The sequence below is a fragment of the Plodia interpunctella genome, chromosome 3 (genome assembly GCF_027563975.2).
Source record: "Plodia interpunctella isolate USDA-ARS_2022_Savannah chromosome 3, ilPloInte3.2, whole genome shotgun sequence".
NCBI classification, from domain to species: domain Eukaryota; kingdom Metazoa; phylum Arthropoda; class Insecta; order Lepidoptera; family Pyralidae; genus Plodia; species Plodia interpunctella.
The window spans coordinates 3,225,810-3,249,236 of record NC_071296.1 but is presented as its reverse complement, the minus strand read 5'-3'; the positions used below and the strand labels follow the sequence as shown (position 1 = coordinate 3,249,236).

The 23,427-nt window shown below is 35.9% G+C and overlaps 1 protein-coding gene across 5 annotated transcripts; it reads left to right on the top strand.

Moving 5' to 3' along the window:
* Positions 1 to 348: 348 nt before the first annotated feature.
* On the top strand, positions 349 to 23,147 carry LOC128683376 (protein jim lovell-like). 5 transcript variants are annotated; one of them, XM_053768962.2, is made up of 8 exons: positions 349 to 720; positions 5,590 to 5,775; positions 6,101 to 6,596; positions 6,667 to 6,723; positions 12,490 to 12,623; positions 15,499 to 15,821; positions 18,530 to 18,622; positions 18,891 to 23,147. In XM_053768962.2, the coding sequence occupies exons 1-8, from the start codon at positions 520 to 522 to the stop codon at positions 19,120 to 19,122; spliced, it is 1,722 nt and encodes a 573-aa protein (XP_053624937.1). In that variant the 5' UTR covers positions 349 to 519; the 3' UTR covers positions 19,123 to 23,147. The 5 variants fall into 5 exon arrangements, with proteins under 5 accessions (XP_053624937.1, XP_053624927.1, XP_053624965.1 ...); XM_053768952.2 differs by having other exon boundaries at positions 18,512 to 18,622; XM_053768981.2 differs by having other exon boundaries at positions 350 to 720; positions 18,907 to 23,147.
* The last annotated feature ends 280 nt before the right edge of the window (positions 23,148 to 23,427 follow it).

Here is a 23,427-nt window from a genome sequence, read left to right as displayed (position 1 = left end):
AAACTAGCCTACTTTTAGGGTCATAAAATTAAAATTCCCGCGCTGTCACGTTGGCAGGCTTAGCGGATAATATAAAATTCGTTAAAATGAAGCAAAAGAATTATATTACACTGCCATATTTTATTTCATTGAGACATTACTTTCATAAGCAAATAAAGGGGATAAAACCACTCAAATAAAAAATAATCTAATAATTATGCAATAAAATATATTTTCATAAACGTATACGCATAAAAATGGATCAAGATGTAAGTTAAAATTAATTATCGATAAAAACCGGTTCCAATCATGGCGTAAAAAGGAACGCAGAAGTGAATGTACTCATCAAAATGACAAATTAAAAAAAGTTTTATTTTTCTTATATTGGTACGAGATTTTATTGATTGTTTTCTTTCATAAAAGATTTTCGGCCAGACGGCGACTGAAATTGCAAGTTTCTGTGATATATTTATTTTCAATAATTAACTATTCTTATCAACCAATTAAATGAGCAGGGATATCGAGTTATGTCTATAAGTAATGGAAGGTACAGAACTGGGTGGCGACCAGCAATTCTGTTTGAGATGGAACAATTTTCAAGCAAATATAACATCTCAATTCGAGGCACTGCGCGATGATGAGGACTTCGTGGATGTCACCCTGGCATGCGAGGGACACAGGTTGGAGGCCCACAAAGTGGTTCTCTCTGCCTGTAGTCCATATTTCAAGGAATTATTTAAAGTGAGTAGTTTATATCTTTCACTCCCCACAGTTTGATGTGTCACCATTACAATGACTCTAGTGAAAGTTGTTATGTATAAAACACTTGATCTACTTACAAATGCCATGTCTCGCGTTCCGGTTAAGTACTCGTGATTTCATTTATTTGTACCTACTTTAAAATTCGTTTTCACAATTTCTAATTAATACATTACCGTTGACTTTATTTTACAGTCATACCTTACAGATTGAATGGGTTTTCTTTTAGTATAAGGATATTTTTACTAGATGAAAGTATGTCCTTATTCTTTGTTATTGAAAGGTGTTGCAACATGCTTTGTGGCAATCCTACATAAGATGTAGTTCACTTACCACCAATATATTTTTGATAAGATTATTGTTCATTGATGGAGAATGTTTATAAAACATATTTCATGACTAAGATCAAACTGTATTTTTTTACAGTTTGATGATAGTCCGACACCTCATTCTATAACAAAGTCTCTCAATGCCCATGTTAAAGTAAGGGTTAGTTAGAAATAACTGCAGTATTTGTGTAGTCTATAACTTGTCACTGTCATACACTATTTCTTTCTTTTTTAAACCCTTAAAATAATACTGAAATAATATTATTAACTAAAATATCCATCTATTCATTACAGAATTCACATAGCATAGCATGATCGTTGTAACACATTCATAAAGTGACACATACCCTGGAAAAAATAAACAGTTAATCTGCGAATATAAACAGTTTAATATATCATTACTTATGTCTAATTAAAATGGCTGGTACCACTTTCTATAGAGATTGCATTGCAAATTGACAGAATCCAGATTGTAGACTAGTAATTCACTCTCGGTTCCACTTGGTAGCTTTAAGATCATAAGCTGCTAAATAAATTGCTCTACAGCAGGAAATAGAAAAGAGAATATGTTTATAATGTTTTTTAAAGTAATGATAGGACTTTTCACATTTGTAAAAGTATATTTTTTGCTTTTTTTGTAACTCATAATATGCTCATAAACTATTTCACATTTGATGATGTAGAGAAAAAACTAATATTATAAAGAGAAAAGATTTGTATTTTTGTTTGTTTATCCAATGGGATAAGACTGATGAAATTTTGTACAGAGACAGGTGAAACCTTTAAGAGATTGGCATTTTTTTTAAATTATGGTTTGACACGAGCAATGCCAGGACTGGCTGCTAGTATATTAATATCTTTGCAGTCATTGGAGGTTAACAACTCGACACATTACACTTTGAAATCTACTGTTGTTAGCTACTTTAACACCAGTCAGTCAGTTACCATTCAAAGCACATTTGGATGTTGGAGTCCAATCCAAGTTGACTGGCCATGTTCAACTTCCAAAATCAGCTTGAACAAACCAATTTGATTGTATTTGAACTTTGACCAGCTATCATAGTACAATCCAAGTGGACATGAATATGTTCGACAAAGTTACTTGCTACAACAATTTTTCTTTTTTTATTTATAGTTATTTTATCCAAGTAACTTGGATAAGTATTCACCTGGCTTTTTAGTTTTGACCGAGTGTGTGACTAAACCTTTGCGGTACACTCTTAAGACATCAACAATTAAACTTCTTTTGTCTCTTATTTTAGTGTACTACTTGCTCAGATTATATAAACTCTTGTAACACAACACATGTAGGATTTGAACCACACTTAATTAATCATTCAGAAGTTTCATTGTTTGAAGCTTATTCTTTGGTGCATTATCATGTCATGCTTCTTATAATAAGGCTTATTGGCCTATTATAATTTTAACTCCGTGAACAAGCAGAAATAGTTCTTATTTAGTTTGCAAACATACATTCATATATTCAAGTGGACCTTACAATGGGACAACTCCAATCTTCCTGTGGATGACGCACGAGGCGATTAAGGGATATATCCTTGGCAGCTGAAAAGTGATAGCATTCCCAAGTAGGATTCACGTCAAGCAGGCGGCCAATCTTCGTAGGTTTAAACCCCAGGTTTCGAGGCATCACAGCTCCGAATGAAACCGTGAGAATTTTGGAATAAAAGTACCTTATATGGCATTCCATGTTATATTCTACCCAACTTATAACCCCAATTTTATCGAAACCTGTTTACATGATGGATAAACAAACATTCACAGGATTTTCTGCGCTAGAATTGCGTGTATTACCTACCCTTCTGTACATGACCTAGTTTTATCCTATTAATGTACTGGCTGGACAGCTATGGTAGTCAGTATATCTAGTTATTTTTGGAAGCAAGTAGATACTATGAAATTGATCTTTGGTTTCCTATAACGATCTAACAAATATTCCTTGTTAGTGTACCGTTAACAAAACAATTAAACTAATCACCATGACTGTGTAATCACATTAATGAACAAGTTCAATTTTTTAATACTCATTGTCATTTAAATTACAAAACAAGACAGCTATGCTATGGATCGGAATGAATCATTATTGGTGGAGCGACATGGTGTTTGATACACGATACTTTAACTTTATATAAAAAACTAGCTTCTGCCTGCGTCTCGCCTGCGTGAATTTCTATGCGATAGCGGAATTGACATGATTTTCATACAAAATTTCACCTTTCCATTAGAAATTTGAGGGTTGATTTTCGAAAAACAATGTAGCTTCAGTTTTGGACGGGGTTCTTTAACGATATGGATGTCAAATTTCATCAAAAATGGTCCAGATGTTTATTCGTGAAAGCGTTTAATAGTGTACGGATGTTTTCCCGGATTTGGTTGAAATTGTCTTTATACCCATCATCGTTGTTGTCTCTATTTCTCTCTCTCGCATCTCATTTCGATACGAGATCAATAGCAACTAAACCATTATCTATCTATCAAATTACGAAATTAAGATTTTCCCCCTCAATTTCCAAGTTGTCACTTTACATTAAGTTGACACTTAACACAATTTGTACTTATTGTAAAAGTTATATGTTACTAGCGGCCCGCCCCGGCTTCGCTCGGATAAAATCGTAATACATTATACACCTAAACCCTCCTCAGAAATCTATTAAGAAATACTATCTATATACTAATAAGCACTATCTATTTAAAAACACGCATCAAAATCCGTTGCGTAGTTTTAAAGATATCTAAGCATACATAGGGACAGATAGTGAAGCGCCTTTATTTTATACTATGTAGTGATGTCATTTTTTTTACAATAGGTAAGTAGATATATTAATTTGTCTCTTCTCTCGAATGTTGATCCGAATTTGTAGTGCTAAATAAATCTTAATTCTTAACCATTATGAACGTTTTGTCATTATAACAAGAATACCTATTTACAATTAGCGAGCCATCCTTTTGTAATAATTAATCATCATGCATTTTTGCCACTTAATATTCCATGTTAGTGTAGCCAATGGTAACAGCATACATCTTTTGTGTCACCTAATACGCCCGACAAACCAGTTATATAAAGTCACTTCCAGGTTAGACAATTTCTAGACCGCCAGTCTGAACCGTTATGCGCATTTAAAATAACAAGTAGAATATGATAAAACTAGCGGCCCGCCCCGGCTGCACACGGGGAAAATAATTGATCATACACCTTAAACTACCTCAGAAATCGCACTATAAAAAATCCGCATGAAAATCCATTGCGTACTTTTAAAGATCTAATAATACATAGGGACAGACAGATAGACAGTGGAAGCCACTTTGTTTTATACTAAGTAGTTATTGAGAGTTATACATTTGTTGTATGGGACCAAATTTGAATATTTATTATATTCTGTTTTTTTAGTATTTGTTGTTATAGAGGCATTAGAATATACGGTTCATGAGATACATATAGCCCGATGACAGACGGACAGACAGCGGAGTCTTAGTAATAGCCTTTTGGGTATGATACGGAACCCTTAAAAAGCCAATATAATTTATCTACTACCATGTGTGATTAACATATTGTTAGGTATACGTATTATCGCGTTGTTTGATATGGAAATGTATTTATGTAATACTCATATGTTTTTGCCAAACGCGAATAAGCATAAGTTGTGACAGTGTTACGTATTTTCGTGATGATCTACCGAAAGTAGCTACCGCTTATAAGAATGATATGGTGAAGATTTTGTCTAATGATCTCATTCTAGTTTGATTAGGCAGTCCGATTGTAGAGAAAATTGACTGTCTATTCAGACAGAAACAGTAATCTATCGGTAAAACAATATATAGGTACCTCGTTAGAACCGTTAAACTTCTTAACTAAGATTATCTTGTAGCTCATCTGTTTCGCAGGCAATTTGTCTCACTATCATATAGAACTCTTGATCTTTACAGTAACAATCAAGGTATTTTACATCGCATACACAAGATTGCTACTGAAGATCTTTGAAAAATACTGAATATTCTTTCTCAACTATATGCTATACAATTTTGTCATCGTCATCCTCACACGCCTACCCTTATCCTACTTTATGTGCGATCAAATCAACATAGACTCCCCCACGTCCCCCTGTCTCTCTTAGTTGTATCCTGCCTAACGCACTCCATTTATCTATTCTTCAGCCTTTCTCTAATTCTTTTCCACTCAATTTCATATCCTCTATTAGTCATCCAGTTCGTACAACGTTGTTATCCTCCCTTTTAAGAACGTACCTATCATCGAAGCCTATCGCATTAAATTTTTAATGGTGCTATTTTCAGCCTTCCCCTCACACAATCATTCCTTATCCTATCCATCCTAGTGACTCCACACATCCGTCTTAACATCACCACTTGCACTCTTTTCGGCCCAACATTTCGAGCCATATAAAACGATAGGTCTGATCACGGTTTTGTAGATCTTGCCTTTCAGTTTGAGAGGCATTCGATAGTATAATTTTGTATGGTTGTCTGAACGTGGCGCTGATTGTTCCAGAACAATCCATGTCCTCACCCGATAATATTCATGCGCGACTGCGAGGTGTCGCACGTGCGCGCCCTCCTGCAGTTCATGTACGTGGGCCAGGTGAACATTGCGCAGGCGCAGCTCAGCGCGTTCCTGCGCACCGCTGACGCGTTGCAGATCCGCGGCCTCACAGACTGCTCGCAACACAACGATAAAGTAAGTTATGTCCATGGTTATCATTGTCTCGGCCGCGAGAAGTATAGCTAGCTGGCTATTATTGTTAGACACAGACCTCCCTAGTTTTAGACCAATTTGAAAAAGAAAAATGTATTAGTTAGAACTTCATTCTGAGAATGGGCCAACGTCTAACTTTACTTACAATGTAGAATTCATTTGACGCCAAATCAGTTACTCATTGAATGTCATATTTATTACAATTTGTCAGTCTTCGGAATAACGTAGGATATTCACCTAGTTCCTACCCTACGTTACTTCTAAGAATTACACGCATGATTCTTCTGATGTTGTGATCTCTTTACAGAAAGTAAATCGCAAATCTCCTCCTTCCCAACTGCGCAATCTGCTCAGCGCAAAGCCGTCACATTCTACCTCCTCCTCCAAAGCCGCAAGCCAAAATGTCGAGTCGACCTCTGTTGACGACCAAGACAAGTGTGCGAATCGCCGCTCCGAAAGAAATTCTCCCGACGTTGCCAGAAACAATCTCAATGAAGAAGCTCCTTTTCAACCTTCTAGTCAAATGAGGCCTAATAACGATGACTATAGCGAAACGTGCAACTACCCTGCTTTAAGGGTGAAATCTGATCTCGAAGCTGAAGTGAAACATGAAGAGAGTGACATTATCATGGATCCAGGGGACCCAGAAAGAGCTGATAAGTCACAGGACTTTAACGCGTCCGACTTGTTGGAGCCCAAGATGGAAGTGGTGGAACAAGAGGCGAGCGACGAGGAGCGTTCCAGTTTCCCCCCTATGTTTTATGAGAACAATAGTTTGGCAAATCCTTTCGCTGCCTTGCAAGGTTGGTGTCTCGGCCCCTTTAAGATCATTCGTGGAATTTGTCGTGATACTTATTGGAATCATCTTTTCAGGTAACATGGATCTCATGTCGGGGATGAGCGCGGAACTTCGCGACGAGAGCGCGGAAGGTAAATATTCTATTTATAACTTTCACATAATCACACTAACACGTCGTGTCGGACAGCCGCGCCCCCGGCGAACCCTTAGATTTGTTTATGTTCAGTTGAAGAGAGCGCGCGGTCTCGTAGCGAAGGTGGCTAGGCGCGCGGGTGTCGTGCGACGCGCCCGCGTTAGGCCCGCGCCGGATCTGATTCAAATGCTGCAGCCTCGCCAACAACTGCTAACAACTTTAGTTATAATGGCAGTTGCCATTAACAACTTCAATAAAAGCACCCACCGCTCGTGTTTTGTGATTAGCCAACTGCAATCTATTTGAAATTCGTATGAATTGCGTGCTTAGTTGTATTATATTCAGCCCCCTATCTGTCTTGTTTGACTATGAATTTGTAACAATTAGTCTGAAATCAAATATTATTTACAAATTTTGCAACTTACCAATTAATTATTAAGACCAATAGCTTTAATTGTCGTGATAAAATCTCAATAAAACGCGATAGGTAATAAAAAATTATCAAACATGGAAGGTTGACCCATTCGACCTAAAAGGGCGATGACGACAAGAGCGCAGATTGGCGGGCGAGCATTTGAATGCGATCCAGGTTATTGGGCCTGAGCGGAGCGGCATTGGAACGTGGTGTTGTTGGCAGCGGTCGGTGCAGGCGCGGGCGCGGGCGGCGTGCGCTGCGGCGTGTGCGGCCGGCGGTACAGCAACGCGTCCAACCTGCGCCAGCACGTGCGGCTGATCCACGAAGCACAGCCGGTCGCGTGCGCCACGTGCGGCCGCAGCTTCAAGACGCCGCTGTACCTGCGCCGCCACACGCTGGCGCAGCACCCCCCCCGCCACAAGCCGCCGCCGCTGCCCGCACTGCGGCCCGCGCCGGCGGTACCGCGTGCTCTCTTCTTGATCGAGGAACGATCTAACAAAACGTCCAGCTAGACTCCGAAGCTGTTCATCGTCTTTACCAGAGTTTGACTCGCCGCTGTTCAGTCCGAAGCCAGATAACGTTTGGCATACATTGCAAAATCCCTAGTCTTTGCTTTTCTTTGTTTTCATGACTGCATCGAATGTAATTTCTTCCTCCCTAATTTTTTAAACTCTGCGGAGTCAAAGACATTTCGAAATAGCAGAGAAAAGACGCGGAATCTAGCTGGATGTTTGTCTGATCGACGGACGGATACTGCCACCTTTCCTCGCATAATTTAGGCTAGCTTCACGACTGATCCGTTCCTGATATAATTATCAATGTACGGCCAAACGTCTGCAAGTCCATTGTGCCGTTGACCGATATCTTGGTATCTACCTATCTGTGTCCTATTTACATTCATACGCGCGGAGTTCAATTAACGTTGCAATTTAATAGATAAATATGTACATATCTTTTAATAAATTTAGGGGATATACATTTAATGCCACAACAAATTTATATCCCCTTAGCCGGCTAAGGGGATTTTACTATTATCATCATCATAGAGACGCATTTATTCAATGACGCGTAAGTTACTATCAAGTTTCTTGAAATCATCATGCTGAAGCGATTAACTTCCTTTATATAAAAAATCAAGTTGTAGTGAAGATTAGATATCGGTCAAGCGCTATGGAACATCTAACATTTTTCTGACAGAGGAAACTGGTGTGTCAGTGGCAGACGTCGGTAGATGTGGCTTAACGTCGTAACGAAGACTGTCTATAGATATATCTAGTCTGTGATCGGGATGCGCCGGGGGCCTATACGCCGTCACACCTCTCCGCTTATTGGGTGCCTTTCAATGATATACCGAGTGCCACACTCTCAGCTCCTTCACGAGATACCCTTTTATCTAACGCGGTAAAGTCGTATTTAGTATATACGCGGTTTTCGGGGCGGTGGCGAGAAGCGATTTGGCTTAACTAACTTTATAGAAATCCAGCTTCATAAGTAATTTAAAGATGACATACAAAATGTTGTTTTGTAAATTAAGGAAAACCGAATTGAATTTGGAGGAAAACAATATTATGTATTACAATGGTGTATATCTTTATTTCTTTCTTAGAGATCGACGTGAAGGAAAATGTATATAATACATAATTAATTGGCAAGGGATTTCCATGGTTTAGTCAGTCATTTCGTCAAAGTTTGTGTTAGTTGAGTCACGGGATTATGAATCCCACGCCACTCTTCTTCATGACTAACGCACCAAATGGCAAGGATACATTTGACGAGACGTATTTATTATTGTTTTTATTTACAACCATCAAATGTGTTTGGTACAGGACTGATTTGCTAAAACTTCATTTCATTAGCGAATCGCACGCAATTACTCAGAGTCTCGAGATAATTTGTTTAAATTGTGACTAAGAGAATCTCGCGAAGGAGCTTGTAAATACCTTCCTTTTTGACAATAGACTGATCGTTGTTAAAGCATTTGTTGCGACCGGTGCTGATTTACATAAAATAGGTTATTTACTGGTTACATATATTACACATACATTATACACGTTATCCACAAAGCTCGACGCTTTTCGTCGCACATGCCATATTTAGATGTAAGTAATAAGCTGTATTTTCATAATAGATTGTAATCTTTTTTTTACTGACATGCGTCGGGAAGCGGCGAGCTCAAGCATTTTATTTGTCGAATGCGCGAAGTTATGTAACTCTGATGAAACGTAACTCGCGATCAACAACAATAGTGATATTTTTATACAAAATAGTTTATCTTTACACAGTTGTATTGTTGCGTGATTGGACGGCTCCCGGTTATAGTTTGTACAAAATCTCAGATGTAATGAATGAATATTAATGTCTTCAAAGTCTTATATTTAATGATGATACATAATATAGTTGTTTAAATATGATATTAGTTGTCGACGAATCAGACCACTTGCCATACTCCTGTGCCCAGTGTTAAATCGTTGATCGAATGTTTCACTGATGTAGATCGTAAGGAAGACAGTGTAATTTATCTTTGCTTTTTATATTCTTATACTCAAATAATTTTCTTCCTACGTGGATAATTCTTTTATAAGGAAAATGTTTGCCATGAGAAAAGTACGTCTAGTCACTAAAAAGCATTTTGTTGGGAGATGTGAAAAGTATAAATAGGGTTGTGAATTACAATATTACAAGTGTCACTTGGAGTGTGACGTATCGGAATTGTGTGATCTCAACTTGTCTCCATGATCTCGAAATTTTAACTTCGCATTTATTTTCCAATGTTTATTGAAAAATTTTAAAAATCAAATAGACGTTGATTGCAATAATAATTACTCTTAAAATAATCGCTTTAGTAATACCTATTAGTAATGTAATTTGGAAGCACTTTGGACTTTCCTTAAAATAATTTAATCCCACTATATAAGTTAAGGCGCAGCTTTCATTATCGTAATGTTTAAAATAAAATGAAAATGTAATATTTGTATAGGTGACATCAATATATTAATTAACACTTGCTGAATTGATTAGAAATTTCATAAATGATAATGTAGTTGTAAAAATTAAACCAAAACAATATTCTGGAACTATATTGCTTGATCTATTTGTTTACATTTTACGTAAAACATGCAAGTGTATCTTTGGCTATAATTAACTACTAAATTACTTGGCATAATGTATAAAAATGAAGCATAATAATATAACTTTTTATCAATATAAATGATATTATCACAGTAAACCTGTTACAAACACCATGTTAAGTTTTGTATCATATCTGTTAAGAATAATAAATACAATATAACAACAGTTTCATACCTAAATATTTTATATCTCAATCATGCATTGAACTTATGTTAATGAATTTAATGTCGGGTTTATTTCGAATTTGTTTATGGCGTTTATAAAAGTTGTTTTATGAAATTATGCAGAAAAATAGAATTTCAATGTATGTACATAAATCAATGTAATTTTTTACTAAATATAAAAATAAAGTATTGCGAAAAGTTTGCGCTTTTCAGTTAACATTTGTTAAGTACGTACCATTTATAGTCAAATTTTGTATAAATAAATTTCAGTCTAAAAAATTGCTAAAATTGTACAAACTAAATTCTTATTGAATAAAATAGTTTGATCCAAGCAACGTGGAATGCGAAATATTTTGCTTGGCTCTATAAGATAATGGCAATTTATACCATATTTCGCCGGACTCATCCAGAACGGCTAGATAAGAGGGCCAAAGGGCAGGCACGAGCTATGGTTTCGACAAAATGGAGCACGCCATATGTCACCAACCTGACATTGCTTACAGCCTCCTTTGTACTCCCCACTTGATACCCTTGCGATAAACTCATGGTTTATTAAATATTTCATTGATAATTAAAACATTAGCGTAAAAAAACGTAAAGACAACGCTGATATTTTTTATTTTATGGCGTCAATGTGTAGAGACGGACAGCCGCGAACGCGAACTTTACGGAACGAACAAATTCGGATTTATTGCACTTTGCACTCTCAGTTATAATGAATCTCCAAGCCCCTGAATACCTTAAAAGTAATTTTAAATATCCGTTAAATTCGCATAAATGCCACCTGGTTCCTCTAACTAGAAGTAGCGTCTATATTATTAATATTCCCCTTTTTCGGACCAGTTTCATGGCTAATTCATTTACATTAAAATTTCCACGTCTCTGGAATTCTTTCCCCGTTGATAAAACTCAATTTTCTTTTAAGAAAATATTTCACGTTTATCTGTTGGACATTCCCTCTGCAATATTCTATTTTTTCTTTCTCATAATTCATCATAAGAATTTGTTATGTGTATGTTTATGTATCACCTATATTTGTTTTTATATAGAAATAAAGAGAGAAAAACGTTTATTTGCTGAAACTTAATATATATACTTATTCATATTTATTTAGCTTTCGCGTATTTAATTATCATTATATTGTGTTACTTTTTGCGCCGCACAACTTTTTTTCTGTTTGTCCTTACAATGCTTTTAGCATTAAATTTGCCATTTGATTATTAGTATAATTTACTTCGAACAATAAAGTTCAATAAACAAGTGTGGAGGGGTTCGCGCCTTTTGTTTGCGCTAACTATTTCTGTTTCTACATTGACAATTTTTCTATATTTTTCGTGCTCAGTTCCCGAAATCTCTTTGGTGTAACATAAAGTACATAAAGTATTTAATGTTTTCACAACAGAAGATAGTAGTTATAATATTTACAACGTATAATATGGTACCTTTCTATACTGGATTGCTATATCGGTACAAGAATCAGGTAAGCTCAGTCGTTTGCCAACTAAGTACCATTATATCCGTATGTGTAAGCAATTCAATACCGATTAGTAAAATAATTCGTAGTACCTACACACTTTTTTATCATAACTGTCATACTTTCCTATATTTTTAAGTTACAGTAACAAGTTACGTAAACATTTTCAAAAATTCCTAAATGTAAAAACGGTTCACTTTCGGTTTAACTTTCCGAGTTGTTTTTATGTAGATATTTCAATAAAGACTACCTGGAAATTAGATAAATATCTCTTCTTAAGTAAAATTTAAAACATACGCGACGACTAAAATAATGATGTTGGGCGCCATGTTTCTCTTATTATTCGTGCATTCGGTCAAATTAGTAAATAAAATGTGTTGTTTATTAGTTAATTAAATAATAAAATGTGGTGAAGGAGATAATAAATCCAAAGAATGTGAACTTAGATTATTAAAAGAAAGTGATCAACCTCCGTAACTGTTCCTAAAATATCCTATTTTTGTGTGGAAACAAAGATTCCATTTTCAAACTTTAATGCGACTCCTGTGAACCTCTAATATTGAATATTACATAACGTTATAGCATTGGCAGTGGGCCGCTGGGACGGTCGCCGCAACCGACCCGTGCCGGACGCTGTGTGGCTCGAACAGCACCGCAGCGCGCTACCTTTTGTGCTCAAGAGGGAGAACGAGAGAGGCGCCGTGGCCCCACGACTGGTCAGTACGCAGCTTTATATCCGGGTCGCCGGAAATTGAGCGAATTGTAGTTGGATCAACATGGCTGTCTGTCAGTCAAACCTTTCTTTCTCAAACTTTTAACTAGCAATTTATGTATGTATTATTAGGGAGCTTTAAATGAAACTGGGCACTTTATCTCAATTACAATATATCTACATACAAGCTTAGATATAATACAGAGTCAAATAATATTTCTAACTAGCTTTTGCCCGCGGCTTCGCGCGCGTGAATTTCATAGAAAAATCTCAGTATTTTTTTTATCGCGTAGGACTCTGTAAAACTGGTAAACATATATGATTCAAATTCGCATTTTTTCTCATCTTTAGTTCAATTTTCTGTTTCCCGCTGCGTGTCTCGTCCCGCAAACTTGTCCAATCCTGCTTCCTACTATGTAATGTAAAGTAGATATCCCGTACCGTTTCCTACATATTGTGCCATCATGTTTTTTGCAATGTGTCCCGTCCTGTTCCTCACTACGTGTCTCCTTCCCATTTCCCACTCCTACTCCCACTCCCGCTTCCATTGACGTTTTACGTCCCGGTTTTTTATTAACCACAAACGTAAATTAAACATTTTTTGTATTAACTATTACTGTTATTTACTACAAAAAGTAAGTGTGCCAATTTTCAGCTTTTTATCTTGAAAATTGTAATAAGTCCCCTACAATCTTTCACCCCCCTTATGAAGGGGTTGAGGGTTAATTTTCAGAAAAATCTGAAACACGTATTCACTACTTTGTTGTAAACAACCAAAATCCAAATTTTCAAGTCACTAACTTCAACGGTGTAGAACTTTCATATTTACAGATTTCACCCCTTTCACCCCCTTCGCAGTAGAATTTCCAAAAATCCTGTCTTAGTACCTACACTCACCTACATGCCAAATTTCAGCTTCCCGTCCAGCAGTTTCGGGTGTATGTTGTTTGTCAGTCAGTCAGTCACTCAGTAACGGAAGAATTTTATACTGATATATTAATACGTACTGTGCCCATTATATCTATATCAGACTTTAATCGATAAAAACAACTTGTTTATATTCTGTTTACACCTTTCTACAAAATTTTAAAGTAAATCGGCTCCGTGGATTGTTATTTTAATTTTCCTACGGGACCCCCCTCATTTTCCAGGATAAAATATCTATAAGATGTTAACCCGGGATTCCAAGGAATTTAAAAAAAAAAACTATATTTTCGTCATCCATATCAGTAAAGTATATTCCATGAAGAATAAAAAAAAAATATCCAATCCACAAATTTGGCCTTTCTTCAATTTTATTATATGTATTGATTAACAAGAGCAATAGAATAACATGTCGGGTCTTGAATGATAATCCCACCGAATGCTGCATGCCGTCGGCCAATCACAGCACGGCATTAGTGCTGTGACCATCCCGTAGAGATGGGACATCTAATGTAATCTTGCGATTTTCGCATTTAATAGTATGTAAGTAATAATTATGTTCGGGTGGAATCTATTAACTCAATGTTTAAGTAGATATCTTCAACCGATTGAGCTGAAATGTTGTATACACGTTTAGTTTGGATGACAATGCGTCATTATAAGTAATCGTGCATATTGCATGCAATCTGATGGTGCACCCAGGATCGTCTCTTGACCAGGAAACTCGTCAACTGTTTACAACACGGACATGATTTTTTTCGTCTCCTTTTGAATGCAATATGATCTCTCTGACGACAATAAGAAGAATCCCTTAAAAATTACAAAAAGGTGTTACTCGGTTCATCATAATCTGCAGCCCTCCGTTACTCGGTTACCTATATTATATGAGCTTTTTCTTAATTGCGCTTTCAAAAAAAGATTCCGGTTTGAATATGGAAATCCAATTCTTATTTATTTCGTTCAGAACAATTAATTTACACGGTCGAAACTAAAAAAAAATACTTAAAAGTGCCATAAAAATGAAAAACATTAATATTTTATCCAATAAGTATAGGGTGCATACAAAGAGAACACTGTTTTTATTTTATCAAGAAATAATATTATTTCTTGGAATTGTTTCAATATGGTACATCTAAGTACACTTTAGCAGTGTTTGTCAATGTGAAGATAAGTGTTATGGGGACGAAGTTAAATAAACAAACGTGTATAGTTTATGGTTCGTTATCAGTAGTATTTACAAATACTTCTTTATCATTAAATTATTATTATTATAGACTTTTGTTATATGTATGTAATTGTACCTAATTAAGTAAAGAATATTTTTTACTAGCTTTTGCCCACGGCTACGATCGTCTGTATTTCCTATTTATTTTTCCGGGATAAAAGGTATCCTAAGTCGTTCTCCACACCTCAAAATTCATGTATGCAAAATTTCAAGAAGTAGTTGAGCAGATAAAGCTTGAAGAGGTAACAACCAAATCTAGTTTCTCATTTATAATATTAGTTAGGAAGGATTATATCTACCTACAGAATTATAGGCAAGTTATAAAGTGCCATAAAAAGGGGGAAGATGTAAAAATATTTAGTGTCAGTCTTTTAGTTGTGGTTTCAAAATTTCAAAAATATCCTAAATCTTTGCAACTATTCTAAAACGAATAAGCTTGTGTACAAGTAGATGCAGATGTTTTATCTTTTTGTTCAAACGCATCCCATTGTTGAGACAGACTTAATTCTTAATCGTGTCTTCTTACCACACATCAATACTATCAAAATCTCAAATGATCGAACTTCTCATATTGAACAAACATAAGCACATTGCCTTCAATCTTCTTTATCATTTATTCATTATCTCCAAGGGTTTAAAGTTTTTAGCAAAACAATATCAGCGTATCATCATCGTTATCGGTCGAGTGAGGTGTCGCGATTATTTCACGAGCGTTCTACGTCACCCGCAGATAAAGCTGGGCGAAGGCGTGGAGATACGGGAGGAGTTGTTACGGGGGGTGAAGTGGGGTGACTATCGGAAGGTGACGCGGGGGTTGGCGGCGGCGTTGTTTTCGCCGATCGAGCTGGCGACTTGCTCGGTGACCGGGCAGCGGTGGTCGCGGGCGGGACAGGAGTCCCGGCCCACGAAGCCCCCGCTCGACAGGCGCAGAGTGCACGCCCTCATCTCGTACGTGAGCCGCCACTTCCCAGACGTGGAGGTCAGCCGCATCAAACAGGTGCTCGCCTACAAATGCAAAGAGAACTGCGCCGCGCTCAGGATGAGGACCGCCAGGTGACATTTTCAATTTTGTTATGTAGTATTGCTTTTAGATACATTACTAATATCTCGAAATGTGAGTTGCGTGTCATGTGCTCATTTGAAATTGACACGTGTCGCTAGTGTATTATAATAGTTTTAGCGTCTGCTAAGATTGAGCGTAATCACGCTAGCTTTGATATGAATGCAAAATATTTAGAGTACCCCAAGATACACGTGGAGTAACTGATAAATATGATAATGTGTCTTTTTATTATAGTTTAAATGAAAAATTCATTGATGTTTGCAAAAATTAGTTCAGATATATTATTTTCAAGTAATTATATGAACTAAATTTGATATGAAATAATTATTAATAATTACATGTCAACATTAATTGAAATTATTGATCAAGCATATTATGATTGAGTTTGCATATAATCCTGAATAAGTTAGTACATAGCCTCATAACAACAGTTATATATACGACACACGGAAATTAATATCACAGATAAGACTCATTGTATCGAGATAATAAAATAAATAGCTAAAATAATGTAAACATGAACCTTGTGTTATCACCATAAGCCACTCATTACTCTATGGTGATAAGACTCCATGTCTATCACCTCATAAGATGGGGGCTCGAACGTCTCAATGGCGCAAATGTTTGTTGAATCATCCATGATATGGGCCCGGGGCCATAATATTATAGATTGGGTGATAAATATAAATGTTACGTCATTTTATGTCATTATCACGAAGACTTAGTGGAAAAATATTTGATGTGTTTGTTTTTTTCCTTCTTTTACCATATATTATTCCTGTTTAATAGTCGGCCTCATTTGTTACACAATTCCTACCTTGATCTGTTTACTGCTGAACATGGCGTCTCTTTCATAACAGATTCAGATCATTTATTGCAAGTAAAGCCATCCTTCTCTGTCCTTTGTACCTATTTTTTCTGTTTTATCCGCATTAATTAGTTTTTATATTTTGGTAGTTTTTATACTTAGGTTCTTCTATAACGACATTTGTCTTATGGTTCTGACTTAGGTATAGTATGACATATATAGTTCTGACTATGACGTCACTGTCGTAAATTGGCGTCGTGAAAAATTTGGCCACTTCGCGTAATGTCACTTTCGCAAAACGTCATTTGTCTGAGGCACATCTAACACTAAAATAAACATGTAATTGTGTTATAACTTAGTATTAGGTCATTTTTCCGAAATTCAGCGAGAACTACTTTTTGCGAAAGTGACGTCCTACGTTAATGCAATTTGTAGTCAAATCTTCCAAATTAAACTTACGTGCAGAATAGTACCAATTTCAAGACAGTTTTCCTTAAAATGCAAACTGCTATGCAAACTGCTACACGAAATCATCACGTCTCATCAACGACAGCCATGTGTGTCGATGCTCTTATCAAACCATTAAAGGTCAAGTTTAATAAAATGGCGATTAAACTCCACTTTATGTCGTTTGTTGACGTTCACCTAAAATTAGATCACCATTGGAATGCTTTCAGAATACATATAAGAAACATGAAATTAAAGGCATACTTATAGTTTTCAAAAATTTTCTCTGATGAATTGATAGATACTTTCAATATATTGTATCAACATCAAGAATGTTATGTATTCGTCTAACGGATAATAAATATGTCCAAAAGTTAATGTGTTTATGACTCTTTGATATTGTAAGAGTAACATGTCTGAGTTGTTTTCGGTATCAGCATGTTTTTATTGGTGGAGTATTTTCCATTTTACTCCCGTTTTCTGCTATAGATTTTACCATCCAATTCCACTATGAATTCCTTTCTTGGCTTTCCTTTCCCTCTTCTAAATTAATTATTCGACCATGATGCTTTTTTATCCCAAAAACACCACTAGATAAGAATCCCAGAACGCTGCTATACCACTTTATTTGAAACGGAAACTATCAAGTCCCGCCCTCTGTAGGCGGGATTAATTTTCAAGTATAGATGTTTTCATTTGTCGCGATTGCCATTATTTCCCTGATTGCATGAGATAGACGGAGAAGTACGTGTTTCGAAGCTGTAATTGGCGGTTGTACGATAAATGTCTTGTCTGATAGGGTCAGTGGGTGGGAAGTATTGATGTTGTTTCGTCTGAAATGTGTCAGCGTCGCGTGCGCTCAAAGGTCAGCACCCTCAGCGGCGAAATGCGGAATTTTGAATTGGATTTTTTTATTGTTACACACATGTCAAAGTCCAAACATTTATGTCACGTTATAACTTTTATCTCAAAAAGCTACAAGTATTTCGGAACGACTACTGCTGAGAAGAAATGCCGAAATAATATCATTTAAAATAATATTTAACAGGTCCGTATGTGTAATCGACTGTATGTAAAATTGTGCATTGTGGTCTTTATGCAATGATAATAACGGCGAATTTGCAATGAATTTGGGAAGCTTGATGTACTGTTAACTATACGAGTTCGGCTAACTTCTTTTTGTGTGACAGTGAACGTAATAACATTAATGGGCGCAAATGCGCGCACTAGCGCCAACATCACATTTTTATAAATTTTGATACACTTGTCTCGAAATAGTGTAGTGTGTCGATTGTGACAAAACATACTTTAACATTTTTTATGAATAAAAAGGAAAGTTTGCAAATAATTGTAAATAAAATGTACATAAAATGTTACACGCACCCGAGGTCTGGGCAGCCGAGGCAGTAATACAATTTGAAGTAGGCTCTCAAACTGTTTCAGCGAGTCGACAAACTACCTGCTGTCTGCAGCCGCGCGGCCGCCGCCCTGCGACGACGCGCCCGGCGGCAGCGCCAGACCTACATTCTCTAATTTGTAAGTTCTCCTTTCAGTATAATGCCCTCTATAGCATAATGATGCTACACTAAAGGTTCTGGGTTCAATCCCCCGTCAGTAAAAATGGAATATGATTTTTTTTTAATTCACTATGTTGCAGTAACCGCGTATGGGCCGCATAGCAATAAAATATGAATTATATATCAGCTAGAGGTTTCCCTACGATGTTTTTTTCCTTCACTGGAAGCAGTAATCTATGATGATTTGCGTTGAGTGTGGAAAGGAGTTGGCTAGCTAATCTATACAGGTATTGTTTGTTGCAGCGAGGCGTCGAAGGGCCCCGGGACAGGCGGGACAGGCGGTGGAGGGGGGACAGGCGGCGAGGGCGGCGCGGCGGAGGAGCCGCAGTGACCCGCCCCCGCCCCCGCCGCCCCGGCGCCGCCCGACTGTTGCATATCAATTTCATAATCTTGTTATTTTTTACCAAAAAGAAAATCTACGATACTCAACGCCGGCGACGGCGCAGATCGCCCGTGTAAAATATTCATATTTATTTAGGTGATATTTTTCTATTGGCTACTGATAAGATTTTATCTCGTTATGTGTCCGCCGGCCGCGCCGGGGACGCATTGTTGGTCGCCCGGAGCTCTAGCAATAATTTATCAGGTTCCTAAGACATGTTTTGTAGTTAGGTTCTATTGCACGAATTTTCGCGAACACTGCCGCTTGTTTTCTAAATTTCATTTCATGATTAGTCGTTTTATTGCTTCCTTTATTATATTTTAAAAAAAACGAGTCATTTTCAACGTTACGTTAAAATTTGTATATGAGGCATTTAAGTGCTGTACGAGGGACCGTTGCAATTGCAAAGTAAATATATCAAAATGGCATAATTTTTAGGACTAACATAGAATATAACATAGTCATTTCGTTTTATAGGTGTAAATGATAAAGAATTTATTTTGGAATGTCAGGTTTGGATTTTGTAGTCTTCGGAGAGCTGTGATCATGATGGATATAAAGCAGTCATATTTTTAAATATACAATTAAGAAGTTATTAACGTAATTATTGTCAAGCGTACGGATTACCTGTATGTCCGTACGGTAAGCGGTAGTTAGTTACAGTCATCCGTTCGCTTCCCTGCGCTCGCGTCTGCGCACGTACGCTCGGACACACGGACGGGTGCAGAGGGGCCCCTTGACATCGCACGGGTGTAATTATCATATCAAATGAAGCAATAACTAAACTATTATTTGATAAAAATGAGTTTTTAATTTTAAAATACTATTTTAAACGAGTTGTTATAAAAAGTAGTTAGCGAATTTAAAAAATAATTGAAAAGTCCACGGTTAGTTCTTTTGAACGATAAATCCTCATAATAACCTGTATCGTACACGGAAACGTCATATCTTTTTGTACGTCTTGTATTCGTAAATAAATACCTACGTCAGATCATTGAAACAGGAGAAAAGATTAATATAGATACTTGATACGTTGTGATATAAAAATAAGAATGGAAAAAACGTGTCGAGGTGTATATGTGAGGTAACACGCCTTGAGTGATATGTGATGGTTATAGTAAAAGTTATACATATACGTATTGCTGCGCGTTCCAAGGAGTGCATTTCGTGTGCAATGGTAGGGGTGTTGTGGTTTTATACGATTTTGTAGTGTGTTATACGTAAGATAACTAAAGGCGTTACCAAGGACGTAGCTTTGGGTGTCATGGACATATCTTTGCTTGAGAAGCGAAACTAATAAAGTTGTACAAGCTCTGACGGATTAACGACTCTAATGCAATGGCATAAGATAGATATTGCACTAATTTTACTGTTAGTGAATATGAGTGATCTATGCATTTTGCAATAAAGTCCGTTAACATCAAGACAAAAACAGATCAGTGGGTAAAAGAGATAAAGTCTCGCAGATGGCGCCGCCTCCGAGCTTGTTTTCTTGTTTCCGTGATCTGTGCACGGACTATTTATCACATTCAAACATTGGTGTACCTACGAATAAGTTACAGTTACCAGACTTAGGATATTTTAGTAGACACGAGCTACGTAGTGAATTCTTAATAAAATTCGTATTGTAATATTTTACGATGCCAATCGAAAGTCTAAATGCTCAATTTTGCCAAATTTTACTTGCCGAAAAAACGTCATGATTTTTGTATGTTTATTTAATATTTGGAATTATATATTTAATATTTGGAAGCCATTCCGAAAATAATGTCTTTCGCCAATTATAATTGGGAATGTTGCTCAAACGCATGTTTATTAGTCCTATCCGTACAGAAAACATTATTATTTGGCCCAATCGAAATTATATCATTAGATGATTAAATTAAATGATTTAATTGTAAGTTTTAGAGAAAAAAAATCATTCAAAATTTTAATGAATTGCAAATGTAAGTTACTTATAAATTGTGACGAATGCTCGAGATGCAATATGTTAATTTAGTGCCAAATGATATAAGTTAACTCGTAGCAATATATTGTATCCTAATGCTCTTGTAATTTCTCACGTAGTGTTAATAACCTATGAGGTTTCAAAGGTTTCTTTTACAAGACTATATTAATATATGTATACAGGGAAAGTGTTAGGTAATGTATTTGTTGTTCGGATCTAAGAGTGTTGTTGGGGTAAAATACTCATTGTTGAGGCAGGGTGTAAAAATAAACGTAATTACACCCAGAATGTGCCGCTTACATGATAACACTGTTCTCTTGTGTGTAAACCTGTCATAACGAAAACTAGCTGACGTGTCATCTTTATATGCCTATCTCTTTCGCTCGCGTACATTGGTTAAAAAGTTCCTGTGTATTATGTGAAAGACAAAGATAGGAACATGTTTAGTCCACTAACGACGTTATATGACATTATTATAGTTTCTAATACAAGAGTTAATTCAAAATGAAACCACTTCTCTAAACAGGGTATACTTAAAAGAAAACACGGCTTCTATTGCTATTATTTTTACACTCTGTTCTGTAAATAGCACTGAATGAGCAATGGAACAAGAGAATTTATTTACTCATATAAGTTTTTTAATTATTTACTATAATTTTATACTAAATTTTAATATACATTATTTTGCATTTTATTGCGTAATGGCAGCTGTCCATTGACCGTGACGATCATTGAGTTTTTAGGGTTTCATAAATAAATTGTTAATCGATACATCGAACATGACACATTGGGCACAAATATCGTTAAAACGCATAGTCGCCTTTGCTTTCTATTTTGAATATTTATAAAATATAATGAATTCGTTCCTGATACTAGTGTCTGTCGTAGCTATGTGGAACCCTAATATAAGAGTTAATTTTCACTGAGCAGATATACAAAACTAAGTAATATAAAAAAGAACAACATCGATGCCACTGCGCTCTCGGGCGCAGCGTTGTGCCAAAATTAAGTGCTAGTCTTTAAAAACAAATGTTGTTATCATTTTTCAGATTTTATTTAGTCCAGAATGTGTTTGTTCCTGTGCTGTGAAAATTATTTCGGACAAATCAACACTTGATGGTTATATTACGTGGACGTTCCAACTTTTTTGTGCGTAATATAAATTACAGATGGTACGCAAATCGTGGAATCGTTAAAATAAGTTACCGAATGAGTTTAAGCAAATGTAAGCAAAGCATAATCCAATTGTGTAACCGTTTTAGCGTTTATAATCTATACTTGAATTATTTCTGTTAAGTGAAATAAACCTCTGTGTGTTAGTCTTGAAGTTTTTCGTATTTATAATTGTCATTTGGTGTTTTGTTTCGTAAGACTGAATGGTAGTGAAAGCTAAACTGTTCTTTTATTACCTCGCATTTCGCACTGTAGGTTTGCTCGTGCTTACATTTGCTCAATTACATATAACTTAGTGTCATTTTAAGAGTCATTGAAATCTAGAATTATGGTATGTTGTGTTGATTTGTTATTATATTTAATAGTATTTTATAAAAATGCACATAATCATTATTTTTTAGCTTTGAGCTTGTGCAATATTATTCCAAATTGTTTATAAAATCTGTTATGATTATTTCTAAATTGTTAATATAAATATTTTTGTAATACTTAAAAGACGAAGGCAACGGAAATTATATTTTTGTTGTGCATTTATTCAAATTTTATCAATTTAACCACAAACTCATTGTGGACTGTAATGTCTGCATCTGTGAAAACTGTTAATTAGGTACATACACTAGAACCTTTTTTTTAATATAATGCTGATATAATATATTGTGAGTCAATTCTAGTAATGATAATGTTCCCTTTTTATTTAGAATAATTTACGTTAATATACAAATTAATCTAAGATTGCTCAATCAAGATGCAATGCTAACTGAGAGATAGAATTATGAGAATAATTGTATATTATGTTCTTTTATAATACTATTTATCAGATTTTTCAGTTTTTGATTTGTGAGTTATTGGCAGCGCATGTTAGTCTTATGTTAATTCTTAAGAGAGGCCAAATGTTGACTTGCTTATGTGAGACTGTTTTGCCAAGAATCAGAAAGTATATTATTACCTACATTGTTTTAAAATAAATGCTTTTATATAAAATATGCTGTTTATGATGTTAGATCCCATCACACTATTATTATTATATATGAATGCGGACAGTGTACTAGTACTACTGTAAGTATTATATGATCGGTATTTTGGTCCAGATTCCAGATCCATGCTTCACTCACGTATGTACAGTTGTGCACAAAATAACAAACCAATGGCTTACCTAGGCATTGCTTAAATAAATAATAATTATGTAAATGATAAACCAAACATTAAAGACTCCTAAATGCTGTGGCCACATTTACCTCGAACACTGTCAAGTTTGGATTGG

Excerpts from the sequence above, each read along its gene's own strand:
- LOC128683376 (XM_053768952.2), top strand. The coding sequence starts at position 520 with ATGGAAGGTACAGAACTGGGTGGCGACCAGCAATTCTGTTTGAGATGG. Across the intron at positions 721-5,589 it reads ATTTCAAGGAATTATTTAAA|AACAATCCATGTCCTCACCC; the intron begins GTGAGTAGTTTA and ends TGATTGTTCCAG. Across the intron at positions 15,822-18,511 it reads CTCAGGATGAGGACCGCCAG|GCTCTCAAACTGTTTCAGCG; the intron begins GTGACATTTTCA and ends AATTTGAAGTAG.